A 20684-nucleotide genomic window follows, 5' to 3' on the forward strand; every position below is an offset into this window, starting at 1 on the left:
GTTTAAATTATAAACAAAAATTAAAATTATAGGATAAAGGGATGAGAGTCTGCCTTCTTATTTGATCCTGGAGCAGCTTCATGTGTGTGCCCAACCTCATTTCTGCCCTTGGTACTAATGCAACTGATTAGGCAATTTCCATGTTTTACAACAGCAACCAGAAATTAATAAAACCAATGTAATTGCAATTAACTATAGGCTGGATATATCAGTGCAGTGCTGCACTAGTCTGTGGCGACCATCCTCTAAAACTGTGGTACCGATGCTGGACGGTAAATGTTTGTGTTTCCAAGCCAGCCTCTTGATTTCTCAATTAGTATGTGCAATCACTGTAGATGCTACTGATGCTCTCTTTCCAGAATCCTGTGGATGCTCTTGAAATCTCTTTGTTTTCCATTAACATGGCATTTTTCTTCCCTGTTAACTCTGAATGCATTTCTAAAACCAGAGGATCAAACTGGTATATAGTTATATCATGCTTTGCCTTTACAAGTCACTTCATCACCTGTAGAGATAAACACAGTATATTTGCACTGATGAAAGGGAAAATAACTTCCTAAATGTCACACAGCTATGTAAAAGCAGATACCACATGCAGAACCATTGCTGTTTTCTTCTGTTCTTGGCAGCTGTTACTTTGTGCATGTACTGCACCTCCAGCACTGCTGTGTTTAATGTCACAAGCATGAGATGGTGGTAATGCTCTGCAGTAGGAAATGCAGCCTGGCTTGTAACACCTTGAATGGATCTGGGGAACTACACACCTGTCAATCTAATGTCGGTGCTGGAGAAGGTCATGGAGCAGATCATCCTGAGTGACATCACATGGCACATACAAAAAAAAAAAAACATGCGATCAGTCCCAGTAAACATGGGTTTATGAAAGGCAGATCCTGTTTGACCAACACGATCTCCTTCTACAACAAGGTGACCCACCTAGCAGATGAGGGAAAGGCTGTGAATGTTGTGTATCTAGGCTTCAGTAAAGCCTTTGACACCATATCCCACAGCATTCTCCTGGAGGAGCTGGCAGCTCATGGCCTGGATGGGTGTACTCTGAGATGGATAAAGAACTGGTTGGAGGGCCAGGCCCAAAGGGTTGTGCTGAACAGAGCCAAATCCAGTTGGCAGCCAATCACGAGTGGTGTTCCCCAGGGCTCAGTATTGGGGCCACTTCTGTTTAATCTCTTTATCAATGATCTGGATGAGGGGATTGAGTACACCCTTAGTAAATTTGCAGATGATACCAAATTGGGTGGCACTGTTGATCTGCTGGACGGTAGGAAGGCCATACAGAGGGATCTGGACCGTCTGGAACATTGGAACATTGGAAGCCAATTGTATGAGGTTTAACAAGGCCAAGTGCCAGGTCTTGCACTTGGGTCACAACAACCCCAGGCAATGCTACAGGCTCAGGAAGAGTGGCTGGAAAGCTGCCTGGAGGAAAAGGATCTGGGGGTGTTGATTGACAGCGGCTGAATATGAGCCAGCAGTGTGCCCAGGTGGCCAAAAAGGCCAACAGCATCCTGGCTTGTATCAGGAATAGTGTGGTCAGCAGGACTAGAGAAGTGATTGTGCCACTGTACTCAGCACTGGTGAGGCCCCACCTTGAGTATTGTGTGCAGTGTTGGGCCCCTCATCATAAGAAAGACATTGAGGTACTGGAGAGAGTGCAGGGGAGGGTGACGAAGCTGGTGAGGGGCCTGGAGCACAAGTCTGATGAGGAGCGGTTGAGGGAACTGGGGCTGTTTGGCCTGGAGAAAAGGAGGCTGAGGGGAGACCTTATCGCTGTCTACACCTACCTGAAAGGAGGTTGTAACATGGAGGGTGTTGGTCTCTTCTCCCAAGTAGCAAGCAATAGAACAAGAGGAAATGGCCTCAAGTTCTGCCAGGGAAGGTTTACATTGGATATTAGGAAAAAATTTTTCCCAGAAAGGGTTGTCAGGCATTGGAACAGGCTGCCCAGGGAAATGGGGGAGTCACCATCCCTGGAGGAGTTTAAAAGACACGTAGATAAGTTTCTTAGGGACATGGTTTAGTGATAGTGTTAGTTTAACAGCTGGACTAGATGATCTTGAGGGTCTCTTCCAACCAAAATGATCTTATGATCAGCTGGCCACATCCAATAGCCAAAATTGTCACTGAAAATAAATGGCAGTGGACAGATAGGATAGAAGCATCTTGTGATGCTGAAAGTTTCTCTGTGGTACTCATATGCTCTGCTTATGTCTTGGCTCTGATGGTCTTGATACTATGCTTAGTCAGTCATTTATCATAAAAATAATGTCTATGGTATCTTGCCCCCTGTCAGGAGTTTTATGCATAATACACAGAACCCCATGCACAAACAACATGAGGTTACTTGTGCTGATACGGGTTTTGTGGTGCTGTACCACAAGACATATCTGTGTAGACACAGTGAACATGGGCCTGGCTGTGGTGTAACCTGTAAAAGTGAAGCACCTCACCTCCTGATGGGGAAAGAGCCATTTCAGTTGTGATTTGATCCTAAGCAGTTTCCGAACAATCCCCTCCAGCTACATTGAGATGTATTTTCTCCAGATTGCACTGTGAAGGATAGCACAGTTTCTCCACCACACAGACATTTACCAATGCTAAGCTCTCCTTACGTTATATTGGCATCTGCTTCGGGACCCCATGCTATGTAGAGGGTAGCAGTTCCAATTTTAGCTGGCATACTGTTGACCCAGCAGCACCAATGACTGGAACAAGCCCTTCTCGCTTTGGCTTCTTTCCTACCTCCAGGCATTTTACTGAGCCCCCATGTGCCCTTGACCTAGCTTCTAGGGGCCTAAAGGCACCTGTTTTGTACCTGACTTCAAGTAATGCCTCTCCAGTTCAGACTTTGAATATTGCCCTGTCTTCTCATAGCAGCTTTCTGCAGGGAATTTAAAGTCTTGGTGTTGAGCCTCATAACGACAACAGTTGAGCTCCATCCTCAAAGACAATCAGGTGTCCATAAGTACTGGACTTGGAAGAGGGGAAGGGAAACAACCTCATTTTAATTTGAGACCCGGATCAGATGCCTGTCAAAGTCAGATGAACCTGTTCCGCCTGAAGCCTTTTAATTGCATTTGGTTTTTTTTTAAGCCCAGTTTGTTCTTTCTCCTTGTCCAGAGGCCTGGGGATGGTACAGCACACACCAACCACCATGTCTGGATGCTCTCAGATGTCAGCTACCTGACATCTCCCTGACAGGGCCTTGGCCAGTATCACTTACCTCTTGAGTCCCATATCAGGTAAACACTACCTTAACAACAGCATCTTCATACAAAACTTGTATCTGTCTTGGATAAACCTCTGTTACTACCAAAAAATACCTCTGTCCTCCTTTGTTTTGTGGTAGTTTATCAATCTATAAATATATAATCCACCTGGAGCCAGGCCTAGGGATCATCTTTACTTTCATGTTACAATGGCAAAAATTCCTCTTCCTAGGCCTTAGTTATTGCCTAATTACTCCATAAGCAACATGGGCTGTTTGTTCTCCCCATTTTAACCCTTGTTTGAGGTCATCCTGCTTCTCCCCATTAACACTAATGAATTAGAACAATTATTTTCCCAAAGTCCCCATTCCTCCTCATTCCTGTTTTTTGTTTCTCATTACTTAACACCATGCCCTGCTCACCACTGCCATCCCTGAGCTTTCAGAAGGGACAGCCCTCACAGCCCTGCTGTCCACCACAGGCCCCTTCTAGGCCACCCATCAGCTCTGAGGCTCCCAGAGGAGAAGTCCAACTGGTCAGATCTCACCTGTGCAGGAGGCAGTGGAGACAGAGACTGTGCTCATTTGACTGAAAGCAAGTTAATTTTCTTCAGGCAGTTAGAAAACTTTATTTTTTTTGTACCTAGCATGGTTGTTGTTTGGATTTAGTTTGAGAACAAGATAATACCCTGGGAGAGAGTTAATGTTTTTAATTGTTGTTGTCTGAGAGCAAGGTCTTTTCTGACCTCTCTGCCCACAGGTATGAGGCAGCTATTAAGGGGGGCATAGATGGGGCAGAGCTTGACTGACATCCAGACTGATCAATAAGAGCATTCCATGCCATTAGTATCATGCTTCATATTTAAGGAGAGTCAGGACTTTCTGGCTAGAGGGATGGACAGGGACAGAGATCTATTTTGGTTCAGCTCTGTTTCACTGGAGTTCTGTTTGGGAGTTTCTTTAGTTTGGCCTTTTCCCATCCTGCCTATTTGCCTCTGGGCCTTTTCAGCCTTTTTCCTCTCTTCTCTCTCTGGGATCAGCTGTTTGGGACCACGTCCTACTTCCTGGGACTGGCTGCTTGGTGCAGACAGAATTCATGAGGAATTACACTGAGTATCTTTTATTTTATATTCTATTTCCATTTTATATATAGTAGTAGTAGTAGTAGTGGTAAATTAGTATTATTTTGTTAGTCTATTAAACTGTGTTTCTCTCAGTCCACAAGTTTCTGCCTTCTCTTTTGATTCTCTTCCCCTTTTGGGAGGTAGGGGGAAGGGGAGTGAGCAGTTATCGTGGTTTTCAATTGCTAGCTCCAGTTAAACCACAACAGAGACTTTTTTGCAAAGAGCCTCCTCTTTGCCGTACCATGCCCAGAAAGCCTCCCACCCCCTGCAGTACACAAACTGGTGCAGGAATCTGCCTCTGATCCCCATTCATTGGCCCTAGGGTGTGTGTCATCCCCTCCCGTAAAGCATGGCCAAGACCCCAAATCTGTGCACAAAATGATAACATTTATTGAAAGAGTAATTTTTTTTTAATACAAAAGAAAGCTCTGTACATAGTACTGTGATTACTCCCACATCCTTCCAGAAACACAATCCTGGAAACTGGAGGGGAAAAAACAAACAAAAAAAAAATCCCACACACGCTTATGCGTACACACACACGCACGCGCACACACACCCCTCAAACAAGTAAAATGAATTTAAAATGTCACCACACAATAAATGCCATTTCATCCCTGATACACAAGTGTTCTTAACAAGTCTGCACTTAAATAAAATACATCATTAGCGTTTAACCAGCAGTTGCCTTTGGGGAGCAGGAGAGGGGGTTCAGTTGAACACCTTGAATCAGCAGGGGCACTTCTGCCCTCCCAGCCCTACAGCTCTGCTCCACAACACCAGCAGAAGCAAAGCAGAGCAAAGCCAGGCCACAGCGATGCGCTGGGGCAGAGGACAATGCAAACCCCAACCCCATCCTTCTCCCTGGATGAACTCCAAGGTACCCAGCCTTGTTTTGGCAGAATCACTGAGCATCTTTCATACACCTAGCGATGGAGCGCATCACTCCCACACACTCCTTACTCTGAGAGCAAGGACACTAATGGGAGGCAGCACACAGCGTCTCACTCACCAGGATGGGCCACTCCACGAACCCTTCCCAGGCTGCAAAACAAACCAAGGGCTCAAAGACCATTTTGGGAGCTCTTACACAGGGGCTTAGAAGGGACCTGTCCACATCTGTGCACTAAGGAAAAGCTCTGGAGGGAGAACTACAGCTCAGATCATTAGCTAGGAGTTCCCGAGATGGCACCTGCACAGTGAGTAGGGATCAGCCACTGTGAGGCACTCAGCCCCCAAGGAGGAGTGGGGATGCCCATATCCCTTAGGTAGTCACAGGTAGCACTGTTCCACACCAAGAGCAGTGACAGAACTGGCACAGGTCCCAGGACCATTAGAAAACCCAAGCCCATCTCTGGCTCCCAGGCACACTGCAAAGCCCCTTGCACCTGAAGGATGGGGTTTCCCATTGCTAGAGACCAGCCACTGCTTCACTTGCCTTCTGCCCATTAATCCCAAAATGATGGGTATGGAGTCCTCAGTACAGGTAAGCAGGAAACAAGCAAGCCACTCAGTTCAGCTTGATCCCTGGCACATGCTGGTGGGTGGAGAGTGCAGCTTAAACGCTAATGCTGAGGGAACATGTCCAAGGTTACAATACAAACTCAAAAGCAAGGCCCCTTTCCTGCCTCCATGCCCACCCACCCCCCTCCCATTCCCCTGGTACAAACCCCATGAAAACTGTACAGGAGCCAAACTTTTATTCCTTAAAGAATTACATAAATACTGAGTTTAACACTTAGAAAAATAAAGTCATTTTCTTTTTTTTTTTTTTTTTCCTTTTTTTTTTTCCTCCAAGGCTTCTTTTGTCTTTAACTTAAAAAAAAAAAAAAAAAAAAATTACAGTAGCTGCTTCTTCCCCTAAGGGTTCAGCAGCTTCTCTCACTTGCTCACTCTCCCTCCAGGGACAGGGCTAGGTAGCAGAGCCACTCACAGCAACTCCCATGCAGGACCACACATGCTCCAAGCCCTTCTGCCCTGGCCTTGGTGAGCCTGCACAGGCTTCACAGCTGCTCCTCCACAGCCCAGGATGGCCTGCACATCACCCTGGGACTTAGAGGAAGAGCCTGCCACCTGCCCAGCAGCTCAGTGCCCCATGGGCTTCTTCCCTTTGACACTTGAGTTGTTTCTCCACCTTGCATCAGATAGAAATTTAGAAAGCACTGGCTGGAGCTGCAGGGGGTACGTGTGAAAGACCCAGCCACCATCCCCTGGGTGTATGGAGTCCACAAGCAGTGCGAGGGCTGAGAGGAAAGCGTGGGGCTGCACCAGCTGCAGAGTCCCTCCTGCCCAGGAGGTCTCCAAGGCATCACTGTGCTCCTGAGCATCCATCCACTGACCACCTCAGCTTTGTGAGGGAAGCCACCACATCTGCCAGCAGCCCAGTGAGGAGGCACTGAGGGCAGAGGGCTCCCTGTAGTGCAGACAAGGAGGATGGGGCTGGTGCTGCTGGCTGTGCCCTGCCCAACCAGAAATGCACATGCAAGCTGGACACTTGCCTCTGTCCAGAGCCCAGGGTGAGCTGGTGCGGCCAGGACCTGTCACCCCCACAAAGGCACATTGCTGAGGCCAGAAGCACAGCCTCGGCCCACTCAACTCCAATCTGTGCCTGCGGCACAGCTCTGCGTCTGAGCTGAGCCCCATGCAGAACAAACACTCATGGGCAAGGTGACTCAGAGCGCCCAGAAGGAGCCAGAGCCTCCTGTTGGGAATGGCCCGCAGTATTTATTTACAGCGCAGAGCAATCCTCCCCCATCAAGAGACAAATTTCTTTGGCTGGCATGAGACAAACACAGCTATTGCAGCATCCAAACACCACCAAGCCCTGCATGGCCCCAGCACAGCCCCACCGTGGGTGGGTCATACAGCCCCACATGCATGCCTGTGTGTATGTGTGTGGGTGGGTGTGTGTGTGTGCATGTGTGGATGAAGGAAACGTGAAAAGGCAACAATAAATAACTGGTGCAGTCTGTATGAGAAAGAATTGCCGCCAGCCTCGGCACTGGCATGACAAGCCAAGGACAGCACAAGGCCAGCAGCAGAGGCCTCTCAGTCACTCTTGGCGCTGTGTGAGGTGTCCAAGTTGACCACCTGCAGCTCCGTCAGGCTGCTGCCACTGCTGCTCTGCTGCCCGATAACAGCCATCTAGAGAGAAAAGGGAGGAGGAAGCACTGAGGGACAGACAACATGCCCTGAGACCACATGTGCTAGCAGCCAGGGTGGCACTGTCCCTTCTCAGCACCTGTCCAAAGAGGGCAAGACTTCCTCACCCAAGGCTGGGTGGCATTCCCAGGCCTGAGGATTGGTCCTACCCAAGGGACCAGGTCTGCCCAGACCCACAAAGCATCTGCAGGCAGAGGCAGAGCAAGGACACCCCCTGAACATGAGTACCACTCTGCACCTACCTGGTGAAGCTGGACAGCTGAGACTGGGATCTGAACGGTGCCTGATGGGGCTGTCAGGAACACTTGGGGGACACCACCTGCAACAGAGAAAGAGCGCAAATGACACCATCCCTTAAGCAGTACTCTCCGCATGGGTCCCTTCTCTGAGCTCCGTGGAGCTTCCCAAGTATGAAGGTGCCTGTTTGCATACATGGAAGCATCCCAGGAGAAAGCCACACACGCTAGTTTTCCAAATGCTGGGAGAAGCAGGCACAAGCCCTCAAGCCAAGTCTTGCCTGCATGGTTTCATGCTGCTTTGCCCCCCTCACGCAACCACACGTCCTCTCCAGAGTCCCCTAGCTCCCTCCACCGCCTGTCCCATATGCCATCCATCCCAGCAACCCTCACCCTTTTTCCCCAGCAAATGGCTCAAGCAATCCTTTTCACAGCAGAAAGGTGGGACCTAAAAGCACGCACCAGACATCACCCTTGCCAGGCCTTTGTATAGTTGCTAGGACTGCTTAGAAGAAAATTCCCTGAAATTAGTATGCAACATAAAGATATCCCAGACAAGAAAAATCAGGGTGTCAGAGCACTTAAGGGAGCACTGACCCAGACAGCTGTCTTACCCTGATCCTGGACCTGGCCGTGGGACACCTGCATTGCTGAGGGCGTCTGTGAGAAAGCGTTGAGGACTGCAAGTCCACCGTCTGCAAGGCCAGATGTGGGCGCGTACATCACCGCATGTGGGCTGGGGTACATCATGTGGCCACCCACAGTGGTTGGCACAGACGACGTCATGATGGTCGCTGGGAGGGTCACTGGCACCAGGACAGACTACATGTGAGCCACACGAAAGAAGTCTGCTACACTCACATGCCTGCTCAGCACCCCTCCCTCAGCTACCCTTGGCATGCTGGCCTAAAGTGTATGGAGGTACCCGTCTTGTTCTCCCAAGCTCTTTGGGAAAAGCCCCAGGAAACAGGCAGTTGAGCTCAAACCTCTCTTTTAATAAGTCAGTACAAGACGACAGAAAAGCACAGTAGCCAGATGCCCCAGAACTGAATTAAACTTGACATACAGTTTTCCTGATGAAGCTTCAATAAAGCTGTTGAACTGGATTCAGCCTGCAACCAGGCACTTGAACTCAGATTTTGCTGACAACAGGGGTGTCCTCTGCATGTACAGTAAAAATCGCAAGTAGATGTGAACCAATGCCTTGTGCTAGGGGCAATGATGGCTCACTATGAAACCATCTGAGAACTGAGCAATCTGTTCCCTGCTCCATGCTGCAAGAGCAGATGATACAGGGCCTGTCAACAGGGATAAATACACCTGGGAAACTGTCAGAAAGCCTGGGACATAGTTGGTCTGGAGAAGGATCCTGCACAAGGAGCAAGCATGAGGTCTATTGGCGTGGGCTGTAATCAGCAGTGGTCATGAAGGAAGACAGAACAAGGTTATCATAATGTGCCAATTACCTGTTCCGCTGGAAGAGGTCTGGGTAAGGTCAGTGCTGCTGTCACTAGAGGGAGACGTTTGCTGTGGTGCCTGGTGCACCTGGATCGCCTGGACTGGGACCTGCTGAGCCATGGTACTACCTACGGAGAGAGATGAGTCCATGAGCTAAGCAGGGATACAGGCACTTTTGATGAGAAAGCCTCCCCAGTCCTTCTTCGGCCACACACAGCTCCACAGCGTGGCTCTGCACTGTGCTGGGGAAGGCTAGCCAAAAGCAGGACATGGCAGAAACCAGGCCCTGATGCAAAGACCAGGCCAAAACCTGCTCTTTCCTGGCAGACAGGGGCAAAGGAGGGGTTAGTGGCCTACAGGGCTCCAGAGAAAAAAGGCCACAGCAGCTTTTGTCCAACTTCCAGGCATGGGTCAGGAATGTCTGGGGGCTCTCCTCACCACTCCTGGCTGCATCAAGGCACAGCACAGATGATGTTTGGAGGAGAAGACCCAGCACATGCCCCCAGCACTGCCCATGGTCAGCCAGCTCTGCCAGGAACATCTTCCTGCACCGAGCAGAACTGCCCAAATGTCCAGTCCAGTAAGGCCACACTGCCTTCACACTCTGGAGCTCAGCTCCATCCTCCACAGGGTACTCAGGGAACAGTTTGTGATCTCAAGGACATCACAGTGCTCTGTCCAGGGATTAGAGACCACTTGACCACCAGATATGCATCACAGAGCTGCAAGGGCACAAACACACAACCTCCAGTCCACTTGTTGCAAAACTCTTCAGTTCCAGAGATGGAGCTCAGCACAGGAAGCTCCCCTCAGGCTCAGGTCCTGTATCTAGAGGGAAGAGCAAGGGATGCCAGAGAGCAGGAATCACCAGCCACCTCACTCAGACTGGGCATCTCCCCAGGCAGCAGACCAAAGAGAGAGACACAAGTCCATTATTCTCTTAGCTCCTCCAGATCACAAGAGAAATCCAGTCCCCTTGTATGGGACCATGCTGTCTGCCAGGGCCCAAAGGAGCCATAAGCACTCCAAGAAAGCATGCGTGCTATCAGTCTCACCGACTTGGGCACAAACAGGCAGGACACAAGAAATACCATTTCACTCTGAGTGCTGGTCCTCAAATGATGGCTGCCCCCACAAAGAAAAGCTTAGCCCTGCTCTGAAACTCCAGCCAAGGGCATGTCCAGCCCCAGTGCAACACCTGGAGAGTCTTGACTCTCAACAAGAAATTCCTACTCCTACAAATTCCTACACAAGGCAGCACAGCAGCACCACTCCCTCCTCCTCTCTGGGTCTCTCCTAATCTATCCTCTGCACTGTGGTTCAGTGACTGACTACAAATCCAAGTACGAAAGCAAGGGCAGCTGTTCAGAGCCAAATGTCAGCACCCAAAAAACATCCATGGGGCATCTGAGCCCCTGTGGTCTCCTTTCATCAGTCCTCCCAGCAGCACAGTCCAGCCTCAATACAGCTGCACCAGGGACCTGCCTCCTCTGCATTTACTCCTGGGGCAGGAGACCGACAACTCACTGCTTCCATTGGTCTGTATGCCCCAGGATGCTGCTCTTGCCTATGCCAAGCATTCTCTGCCTTGTCTGCCCATCTCTCCCCAGCAGCCACAGCTAGGGTGCCCTGTGCTCTGCCTCTCTGCAGTCACACCTCAGTTGGGGGTCAGCTCTCTGGCCAGGACCAGGATCCCCACAGATGCCTCCATCCCCCCACCTCAAGCAAGCGGAGGAGAAGCGAGTGCTGACCTGTCAGTGACATGATCTGCCCTCCAGCTCTGGCAGGGAAGCGGAAGACTGTCTGTTGTGCCTGCTGCAGCTGTCCAGCCATACTCATGACCACCTGGCCCTGCTGGCTGGAAAGAGCCAGGGAGTGCGGCTGTAACTGAGTGAGAGGAAGTGTAGGGGTCCCTGGAGAAAGGGAAGCACCTGCCAAAAGGAGGGAGAAAGAAAAGCTTTGTCACCACCAGCTCTTTTCACTCCCTCCAGGCTTCTCGGTGCTGCCCTGGGGTCCCAGCTCAGCTCCCTGCCACCATGCCCTTCCCAACAGCAGGGCCAGCTAGCAGCACCCTAAGGAAACAGTCACTACATGACCTTTCTCCAGCCACTGGCCTGGCTGGGCTTGAGCAAGGAATCCCAGCCAGGTTCACCCTACTACAGCAACCACTCTGCCTCCTCCTGCCACTAGGTCTCCTCTCCACTGGAGAGGGCAGCAACACACACCAGGTGCAGAGATGGATGGGTAGATGGATGGATGCACTCCTCAGCCCCTAAAGGAACTGACCTGACATGAGGGTGAAGCCAGTGGGTATCGGCATGAGTCCTCCAGATGTCACTGCACTGGCTCCAGTAGTCTTCAGCACTGTCCCGTTGGCACTTGTGACGGCATTGGGGCTGATGCTGGCAGACACTGGCGCCAGGTAATTAGTGATGGGGAATGACGGGCCACTGCTGACCTGCATGGAGGTCGAGGTGGTGGGGGCTGTCTGGATGGTGGACGTTGTTCCCGGCAGGTTGGTGACAGTGAATGCTGGTTTCAGTGCATCCTGAGGAAGGAGAGATTGTGACAACTCAGATCAGCCATTGGATCCTGTCAACATCTGCCTGTGAGACCAAGCCAGGCTCCATAGATTGCACTCCCATGCTAAACCATACCCCACAGCCTGCTGCCAGCACATGGAGCAGAGCCAGGATAGCAGAGAAGAGTTGCTTGTACAAACATGAGGAGACCGTGACCAGTAATGCAGCATGAGGAGAGCTGGAGGGAGCTCAGCATAAACCTTGGATACAAGCCCAAGGCCACACAGGTCCCCCAAGAGACTTCCCTGCAAGACACCAAGGGATGAAGCAACCCTTCCCCTCCCCAGGAGTTCCCATAGCCTCCAAGAAGAGAACAGTCTCTTTTTAGCACACAACTGGCAAAAGTAGTCCTTGCAGGGACAGACATACAGGCAAACACACTGTCTCCTGTCAGGAATACACAGCGCTTCCCTTTTAGCAGGAAACACATGGCCAAGAACAAACCGAGAACTGGCTCTTAAAGGCAGCTCTACACCAAAAGCGGCAAGGGAGAAGTGAATAAGGCCAAACCTGGACATCAAGGAGGCCCAAACACAGCCCTGACAGCTGCCTGGGCAGGCCCTGGAGAATGCCTCCACAAATCTCCTGGAGTAAAAGGGAGAACCTGACCAAGGGAAGTACCGATTTGCCAGTCCACTAGCAGAAGATGGGCACAAGGCAAATGTTCCCAAGGGACCTCACATGTGCAGGCTGTAGCTAACATACCATGCTTCTGCAAGCAGCATCTGCAATGTCTGCCTGAGGACAGCATCGCCAGGGAAGCTGAGCACCAGGAGGAAAGGGGCCCTGCTCTAGGCCAGCACTAGCCTGAGCAGCTGGCTCTGGGAACAAGGGAGGAACATGTGTTTCGGGCTGCAGGGCATCTAACACCCCAGATTTCCACAGCCACAAAGCATGTGGCTGGCCATGGCTTGAATCTGCAGGAACCAACCAAGCTCAGCATGATCCCTCTTGCACCTGGCAGCCACACTTCACCTAACACACCTCCTTCCCCTAAATCCCCTTTTGGATACCCAGGGTCTCCACAGCCTCCTTTCCTACCCTGCTCAGCTGGCCAAAAGCAGACTGGAAATACACTGCTCCACAGGAGACCATGCCACAGGGCACAAGGGACCTGCTGTTCTCGTGCCCTGCCACCAGAAAACCTGAGAAGTTAAAGCTGCCACACTCCCACCCCTCCTGCTGCAGGCTGGTGGGCCCAGCTCTCCCACGTGCTAAGCCTTGTTCCCAGCTTGTCAAGCTGCCAGGAACGAGGAATTCACAGCTCAACGAACAGCTAAAAAAGGGAAGGCAGCCCATTTTGGAGAGGGGGAGCCAATCCCAGGAGCTCAGCTGTGCCTCGGAGCCTGGGGAGGGAGGAGAGCAACACCCCTCTGCCTTGGCACCACAGTCCCTGAAGTCCAAATTAGAAGAGGCACATGATAACAAAGTGAAGCCCAGCAGAGGCACTTTCCATTAGCTCAATCACAAACTCCTGCCCTTCCACATGGGACACGGAGGCTATGGGTGTCCTACCCACATGGGTGACAGAGCAGAGCTCTCCCCAGCCCTCTAGGCTAGAAGAGCCATAGCAGAGCAGGCCAGGTCCTGTCCCCAGCTTGAAAAGCCAGGTTCCCTCATCCCCAGCTGTAGCCCTGAAGCTGTACACCCCTGAGATATAGTCCTCAACTGGCCAGGGCACTTACCATACCCTCGCACTCCCTACTCTCAGGGCTGGAGGAGACACACCAAAAGATTTACAGCACCCTACTCAGGGAGATTCCCAGGACTCCCTAGAAGCACAAGGACAAACCTCAGTATGATCAGAACAGCAGAGGTACTCAGGAGGGATGCTGTGCCAGCAGGCTTGAACTATGCACGCCCTGTCTCTACCCTCCTTACACTGCCACAGGTGAGACAGATTCTTTCTGTCTTTGCTGTGTTTCTCTTAGGCTGTAGCAATAGCTTCCAGTACAGAAAGAGAGCTGGGAGAGACCTTGGGTCTGGACATCCATTGCCTTCTCCCCATGCCTGTCTGAGATACCTTAGAGCCCCATGGCACCTGGGCTTCCCCGTGCACCCTGCAAACCCCAGACTACATGTACAAGGCCAGCCTCCAACAAGAGCCAAATCATAGGTCACCTTCAGCAGCAGAGATTATCCAAAGGGCTGTGGATAAGGCCTGAGGCAGCACAGCAGCCCTGAATGCCTTTCCCTTCCTGATCCAGCTACGCATTCACTCCCCACCATCACTCACTGCAGACTTCAGTTTGCAGAGCAGTGCCTGGGGAACCAACACACAGCAGAGAGGTGCAGCACAGTGGCAGATGTCTGCACAGACCCACACCACTGGGCATGCTTGGTAAAGTTATACAGCATGAGTGGACCACAGGGCACAGCCCAGGCCATTTGAGCCCCATTGTGGACCATAGTAGGTCTTGGGGCCAGAAAGAATTCCACTCCACAGCTTCTGGGGTCTGCCAAAGACAAAGCTGTTCAGCACAACCCAGACGCCCCAGTCAGCATTATTATATGGATGTTGCAGGACAACTGGCCTTGGAGGTACATGGGAAAACCCAACCTAGTCTCCAACACCTGGTCTGCATTCCAGATGGGGCAGAAAGTCCCACCTTTCACCCATCCCAAAAACAGACTACAAGATCAGGACTACCCTCATGTTCTGACCCCAACCTAGAGCCCCTGAGCTCCCTCCAAAAGCCCCTCTCCCACATAACCACACCCAGGAGATTACAAGAGGGCATGGTATCCTTTGGGGTTCTCAAAAGACCAGACAGGTCAGTGCACAACAATATCATCATGAGGATATAGCTGCAGTCTTCAAAGTACAGCACGCCCCAGTCCCAGCCGTAGTCTGAGCTCAGCTCGACAGCAGGGAGCTTGGGTTTGACACAACAGGAGCATCTCATAGATGCTGCCACCTGCAGTAGAGAGGAATAACAGCCTAGCTGCATTGCTCCCCTCTCTGCCAAACACAAGCAGGTTTTGTCCATAGAGAAGTCCAGAAAGCAGAGTTCACAGTAAGGCTAAGGAAGAACTGCCCAACCCTCTCAGAGCATCCTATGTGGCTGGACTTAACAGTCCAGACACTTAATTCCCTGCCATCTCCCACAATGAGGCATCTATAACCCAACTCTGTGTACCACCTACCCCTCAGCAAGGATGCCAGCCATCTAGTATGGCCCACCCACAGGCTCCCTTCATCCTCAGAGGGCTTCTTGATCTGTCTGAATTGGGCTGATCTCTGCCAGAGCACCAAACCAGGCTTCCAGCCCTGCAGAAGGCACAGTAGAACTGAAGAGGGTCAGGGCTTGACTGTTCCCAGCCCCAGAGTTTGCCATGACAAGAATCTTCAGCAAGCCAGGGGTGGGTTTAGCCAGAATGTCAAGGAGAAGACAGGGCCACAGAGCTCCTCTAGCCCCAACCTCTAGCCCCTTGTGGCTGTGGCCACAAGGCACCCCACACTCAGCATTACCATTTGTGAGTACTGGAATGGAGCTTGCAGGACACTAAGTGGGGCTTGCATCAGAAAGCAGGCAAAGATAAGTTAAGATTCTCCTCTGCCAAGTAACTGCAGCCCAAGAACACACTTCTTTTGGGGCCATCAAACAGTATTTTCAGGGAAAAACAAAGTACATGATGTGGACAAGCCCCATGTCAGGGACAGGTCAGCTGCCATACACAACACTTACTGCACCTCCAAATTACTCCAGGCACAGGTAAATTATCTCATTACAAAATGCCCACAGGACTTGCCTTTTCATCCAGGAGAAGCCCAAGAGACACTAGTCCTTACAGGCTGCACAAGGGAGAAACTGCATCACGCCAGACTTGGACAGCCACGAATGTTGTTGGGCTCCCATCAGCGGGAAGCCTTCCCAGGGACTCTGCTGGGCTCCAGCACAGAGTACTCCAGTCAGCAACACCTTGACCCACCACAGCTTCTCTGCCTGCAGGGAACTCTAGGACTGCTGAGATTTCTCAGGGCTCAGCAGTGAGAAGACTTTGCTTGGTGCAGCACTGGTGGAGAAGAGGGCATGGAGGAATGGCAGCTGCCAGGTACCCAGCAGCACCATGACCAGAACTGTTGGGCTGCCACAGGATACAAACACACATAAGAACAGCCCTAACAGCCTCAGACAACATGCTGAGCATGTCTCAGGGCTGCACTTGCTGCCTTTGGGATTACAGCACAGAGATCTCAAACACCCTTCTCTCCAGGTTCTGTATGCTAAATGTTTAGTGGCTACTGTATAGCAAGGATGCTGCCGTGGCTTGCATACAGCTGGCTGGATGGCTCCTAGAGCAAGGCCATGGTCAATACGGAAAGATGCTTTTGCAGCAACCCCAGTACCCATGCCATGAGCACAGGTACAGTAGAGCTGCAGCAACTTGCAGCACCCAATAGCACAGGCCTGGGAAGCTGTGGCACAACCCCCAGTTCAGCATGTCCTCCCAGTCTTGCACGACAACCTCCCTTGCCTCCCATCTCCAAGTATCCAAGCACCATTCTGTAAAAGAGGCACAGGGATACAGGAGCCAGCTTTCTTGCAACAGCTCCAAGGAAGAGCACCCAGGGACACGGGGAAAAGACCTTCTGGCAGAAAAGGGCCATTGCCCAACTCTGCGCCCACAGCTAGGCCCTCTACAGCACCCTGGGCAAGAGGCCACAAGTAAAGGTGGCAGGCAAGGGCCAGCGCCTGCAGGGACACCAGGCAGAGAGCAGAAACTGCCTGTCCAGCCAAATGTTTCCATTCCCCATGTCCTCCCTGCCCCCTTCCAAAACAGCACCAAAGCAAGAGACAGCTGCAGCTTATAAGGAATGTGAGGGGCCCTGCCAGGGACTCTGGCGAGGGAAACCAGGCCTTATAAGGCCATGGAGGCAGAATCAAATTTTTATCAATGAGTGCAAGAGCATGGAGACGCCGTGGAGAGATAACAAGGCTGAGAGCTGGCCGGGGGGTGGGCTGGGCCCAGTGGGGAGCCCTGCTGCAAAGGCCAGGGCCAGGACACCTGCCACCCACCTCTCTCCCCCTCCAAAACACCACTACCACCAGCCAAATAATGGAGCCAGCCCTGGGAGCACAAGCTTGCTGGAGTTGCAGCAAAAGGGGACCCATCCTCAGCTTTCCAAGCTGCTTTTCAAGGAGGGCTGGGGATGGCCAGGGCTCCCAGCATAGCCACACAAGCACAGTACATGCCCTCCAGGGTGCCCAGGCATGTGGCTGAGTACAGGAACGTTACCTTGGTCTCCCCACTGCTGTCTGACTCGGACACCTGGTAGGTGAGGTCCGTCTCCTCGAAGCCTGTGGCGCTCATGCGCTGGTCAGTGGTGGGGTCTGAGCGCGGGGGTGAGTCTGGGGAGTTGAGGCATGTTTGGATCAATGCCTTCCCCGTCTCACTGGTGATCATGGGCTGCAACTTCCGCGTGGCAAACGTGTACACATGGCCCGTCTCACTGGCCACCAGCAGCAGGACTTGAGTGCCGGTCAGTGTGGAAAGCTCGTAGGCCTGCCAGCAACACAGGGGAAGAACAGGGAATCACAAGCAGCAGGAACACATACAGTGCATGACAAGAGTCCCTGGCATATCCTTGTGCTCCCAAGCATGGCACTCTTTCTGCTCACACCAGCTCTGACTCTCTGCCACCCCACAGGAGCTGTGGCCACTAAAACTAAGTCAAGATTGGTCCCCTACATGTTGAAGTTCCCTGTGCTGCGTTCTCATCTCCTTTAGTGTGCCCTTAGGGAATGCGCATGACAAGACGCCATGGGAGAAGAGTGGCTGCTCTGGAGAGTAGGCTCGGGACATGGGGACACTGGGATGTCCCTATGCTGGAAATCCCACCCGTGTCTCCAGAAAGATCTAGATGTCTCCCCCCTAAACCTCTGCTAAGCCATATGAGAGGATGCTACTCGGCCCATGTGTCTCTGCTACCTCCTATCCCTCACTGACACCCAGCCAGGCCAGGACCCAGATTCCCCTCTCTGTATTCACAGTCCCGAGCACCCCTCCCAACCAGGATTGACCTGTGGGCTAAAAAGAACACTCTTCGTATGCCATCATGGCACACTCAGTAGTCTTGCACAAGCTGTCACTGACAGGATCTCCTCATTCTGCATCCTGCGCAGGCAAGATGTGCCCAGCAGTACCCCAGAGCTGTTCCCACCTTCCCAGAGTGTGTGAAGCCCAGCCTGGCTGGGATACAGCACTGCTCGATTGTTCAGAGGATGCTACAAGCACCAACAGGGATGCAGATGAGCCAACAGTATCCAACTGCACACAAAATCTCTCAAGTTTCTAATCTGTCTTCGTACAACGGTTCCAATCACCAGGAAGCACGGAAGGCATTCCAGGCCAACCGAGACATGGTGCTGGCCCCTTTCGAGGCCAAAGGACCTAGCGCGGCTGAGGCCTTAGCAGGGCATCCCGACTGTGCCACAGAACTGGTGCAGGACCCAGCAACGGCTCACGAAGAGGCAGCCCGAGGGCTCTCGGAGCACCGGGCAGCTCCAGCCGAGGGCTGGAGGCTGCACCGGGACGGGCCTCCCCGAGTGCAAAAGCTGTGCACCGGCGTGTGCACCCAGCATCCCCCGGGTTGCCTGACGACCGTTCTCGCTCCCGGCTACCCCGGTCCCTGACCAGAGCCCCGCGGACGCCAGGGGCCAGCCGCAGGCGGCACCCGACCCCGCTGGAGGCTCCCGCGCAGCCCCCCGGAAGAAGCTGGAGCCGGGCCGCCTCCCCCCGCGGGACCGAGAAGCCACCGCCGTTTCCGGGCACAGCCCCGCCGGCCGGCCCCCCGCTCGGCCCGGCCGCGCACTGCCCGGGGACCAGGGCTGGCACCGGGCCGCCGGCGACGGACAGGTGGGTGCCAATCGACAACCTCGGGCGCCCCTCCCCGCGGTCGCTCGCCACCCCGGGGCCGCACCTTCTTCATGATGCCGGTCTTCCTCTTGCTGAAGGTGGTGTAGCGCCGCAGCTTGTTGTCGATGAACTCCATCTTGATCTTCACCCGGCCCCGCGTCTTCTTCCCGGGCTTGGCACCACTCACGGCCCCGCCGCCCCCGCCGCCGCTGTAGGCGGCTGCCGCTGCTCCCGCCGTGGGCCCCGCCGCCGCTGCCGCCTCGGCCAGGCCACGCTTCACGCCACGCCGCTCGCTGCCCAGCTCCTCCTCCTCGGCCGAATCCGAATCGCCCTCGCTGCCGCTGTACAGCGCCTCCCGCTCCAGGCGGCCCCCGGGCGGGCCCGCCGCCGCCCCGCCGCCGTTCGCCCCACGCGGCACCGGTACCGGCGACCGGCCCAGCCCCGAGCCGCGAGCCAGCGCGGCGGCGGCGCCGTTCCCGGCCCCGGCCTGGCTCGGCAACATCGCGGCGGCGAGCGCGGGTCGGATCGGGTCAGGCCGGCCTCGCCATGGCCCCGCCGCCCGCTCCGCGATCACGGCCCCGCTCCGCCGCCGCCCCCGCCGCGCCGCGCCGCCCCCATATAAAGCGATACAATGTTGCCTTTTATGGAGAAGGCGCTCCTTATATGGGGCGAGCCGGCGCCCCGCCGGGAGGCGCTACCCCATTGGCTGACGGCCGCTAAGTGCGGGCGCCTATTGGCCCGCGGCTGGCTTTTGATTTGCATTCGTTCCGACTGCGCTCGCGTCACTCTCAGATTGAAACACGCAGGGAGGCTCTTAAAGAGACAGGCACGCCACGCGGCGCGGACGGGGCGGGCCGGCCGGCCGGCGATGGGTGCCGGTGGAGTGCTCCCGCTGCGTACGCCGGTACCCGGCCCGGCTGTCTTGCGGCTGGGCGGCGGAGGTTGGGCTGAGGCACCTGCTCTTCCAGCACTCACTCCTCTGTTACGGCTGCCAGCTCGAGGAACTCGTGTCCTCATAGGGGACACACCACGTGAAAGAGACCCCTTGCCTTGTCATCTTCAGGATAGAGTCGCAGCACTACTAGGGCCACCTCTTAGTGATGCCACCAGGTGTTGCTCCAGGCAACCCTCCACCGTTCCCACACCCTGTAGGTAACAACATGTTGCCTGTCTGCCTGGGGGTTGCGGGGTCTGCCTAGGGTCAGGAGAAGGGGCTGCGGAGGCACTGAATGGGTTTGAGGGACACAAGGGTGCTGAAGGCACTGGACTGGGCAGATATGACCAAAATACACATTGCCCAAGCACAAGTTGACCACTGGCCAGAAGAAGAAGAAGGATGGGCCCACAGCTACCTTTGAGTCCACAGGAGGAGATAATGGGGTCCTGGCTCACAGCATCCGTGGGCAGGACAGACTGACTGAACACTTGTCCCCCGAGGGAATGGCTGGGCTGGCCGCAGTACACACATAGGGGCCCATGTCCACACCCACTGCAGCTCAGAAGGTTCCTAGCGGGTGGCACAGGCCGTGTATTCTGCTCAGGTATGAGTCAGGATCTCCACAGGAGGGGGACAGCCCCTGCAGACAAGACAATTGGGTACAAGGCAGTCTGTTTGTGGGTCAGCAGGGGTGCAGGAGGGACCATACAGCCCCAGAGCTTGAAGCTGGGAGGACAAAGCCACATCCTTGGCTGAGAAAGAGCTCTCCCATATCATATCCTACAAACAGGAGCTGCAGCCCAGGGCAAGACCCCACTTCTGCCAGCACCAGCCCTGCCACAGACCTATTTTCCCTCCCGGGCACCCCATGGAGGGTTCTGCAGCTTGCACAAGACCTTTCCATATCCGTCTCATCACTTGGGACATGCATGCTTGCCACCAGCCTTCACAGCTGTCTCCCATTCTCTAGGGCTAACCTCCTACAGAGCAAGAGAGTAATTGCAAAACCAAACACCCCCCTCACTGCTGCCACCACCTCCCCCTCCTCCCCGCCAGCCATGCTCCTCCAGTGAGCACACATGCCATTTATAGCTCCTA

At 53.6% G+C, this 20684-nt stretch overlaps 1 protein-coding gene across 6 annotated transcripts; it reads right to left on the reverse strand.

Moving 5' to 3' along the window:
- Window positions 1-4718: 4718 nt before the first annotated feature.
- SRF (serum response factor) lies at window positions 4719-19259 on the reverse strand. 6 transcript variants are annotated; one of them, XM_080342707.1, is made up of 8 exons: window positions 18714-19259; window positions 17030-17296; window positions 11493-11754; window positions 10958-11137; window positions 9215-9334; window positions 8363-8554; window positions 7755-7831; window positions 4719-5921 (listed from the first exon to the last, which is right to left on the reverse strand). In XM_080342707.1, the coding sequence occupies exons 1-8, from the start codon at window positions 19149-19151 to the stop codon at window positions 5916-5918; spliced, it is 1542 nt and encodes a 513-aa protein (XP_080198833.1). In that variant the 5' UTR covers window positions 19152-19259; the 3' UTR covers window positions 4719-5915. The 6 variants fall into 6 exon arrangements, with proteins under 6 accessions (XP_080198833.1, XP_080198831.1, XP_080198832.1 ...); XM_080342705.1 differs by having other exon boundaries at window positions 4719-7494; XM_080342706.1 differs by having other exon boundaries at window positions 8363-8570.
- Window positions 19260-20684: the final 1425 nt, after the last annotated feature.

This window comes from Nesoenas mayeri, assembly GCF_963082525.1.
Source record: "Nesoenas mayeri genome assembly, chromosome: 3".
NCBI classification, from domain to species: Eukaryota; Metazoa; Chordata; class Aves; order Columbiformes; family Columbidae; genus Nesoenas; species Nesoenas mayeri.

What these genes read in the sequence shown, in the direction of transcription:
- SRF (XM_080342704.1), bottom strand. Translation starts at nt 19,151, where the DNA reads ATGTTGCCGAGCCAGGCCGGGGCCGGGAACGGCGCCGCCGCCGCGCTG. An exon ending in GACCTCTTCCAGCGGAACAG is followed by an intron (nt 8,571 to 9,214) that starts GTAATTGGCACA and finishes GCTCACATGTAG; the next exon opens with TCTGTCCTGGTGCCAGTGAC. An exon ending in CAGCTGTCCAGCTTCACCAG is followed by an intron (nt 7,495 to 7,754) that starts GTAGGTGCAGAG and finishes TTTTCTCTCTAG; the next exon opens with ATGGCTGTTATCGGGCAGCA.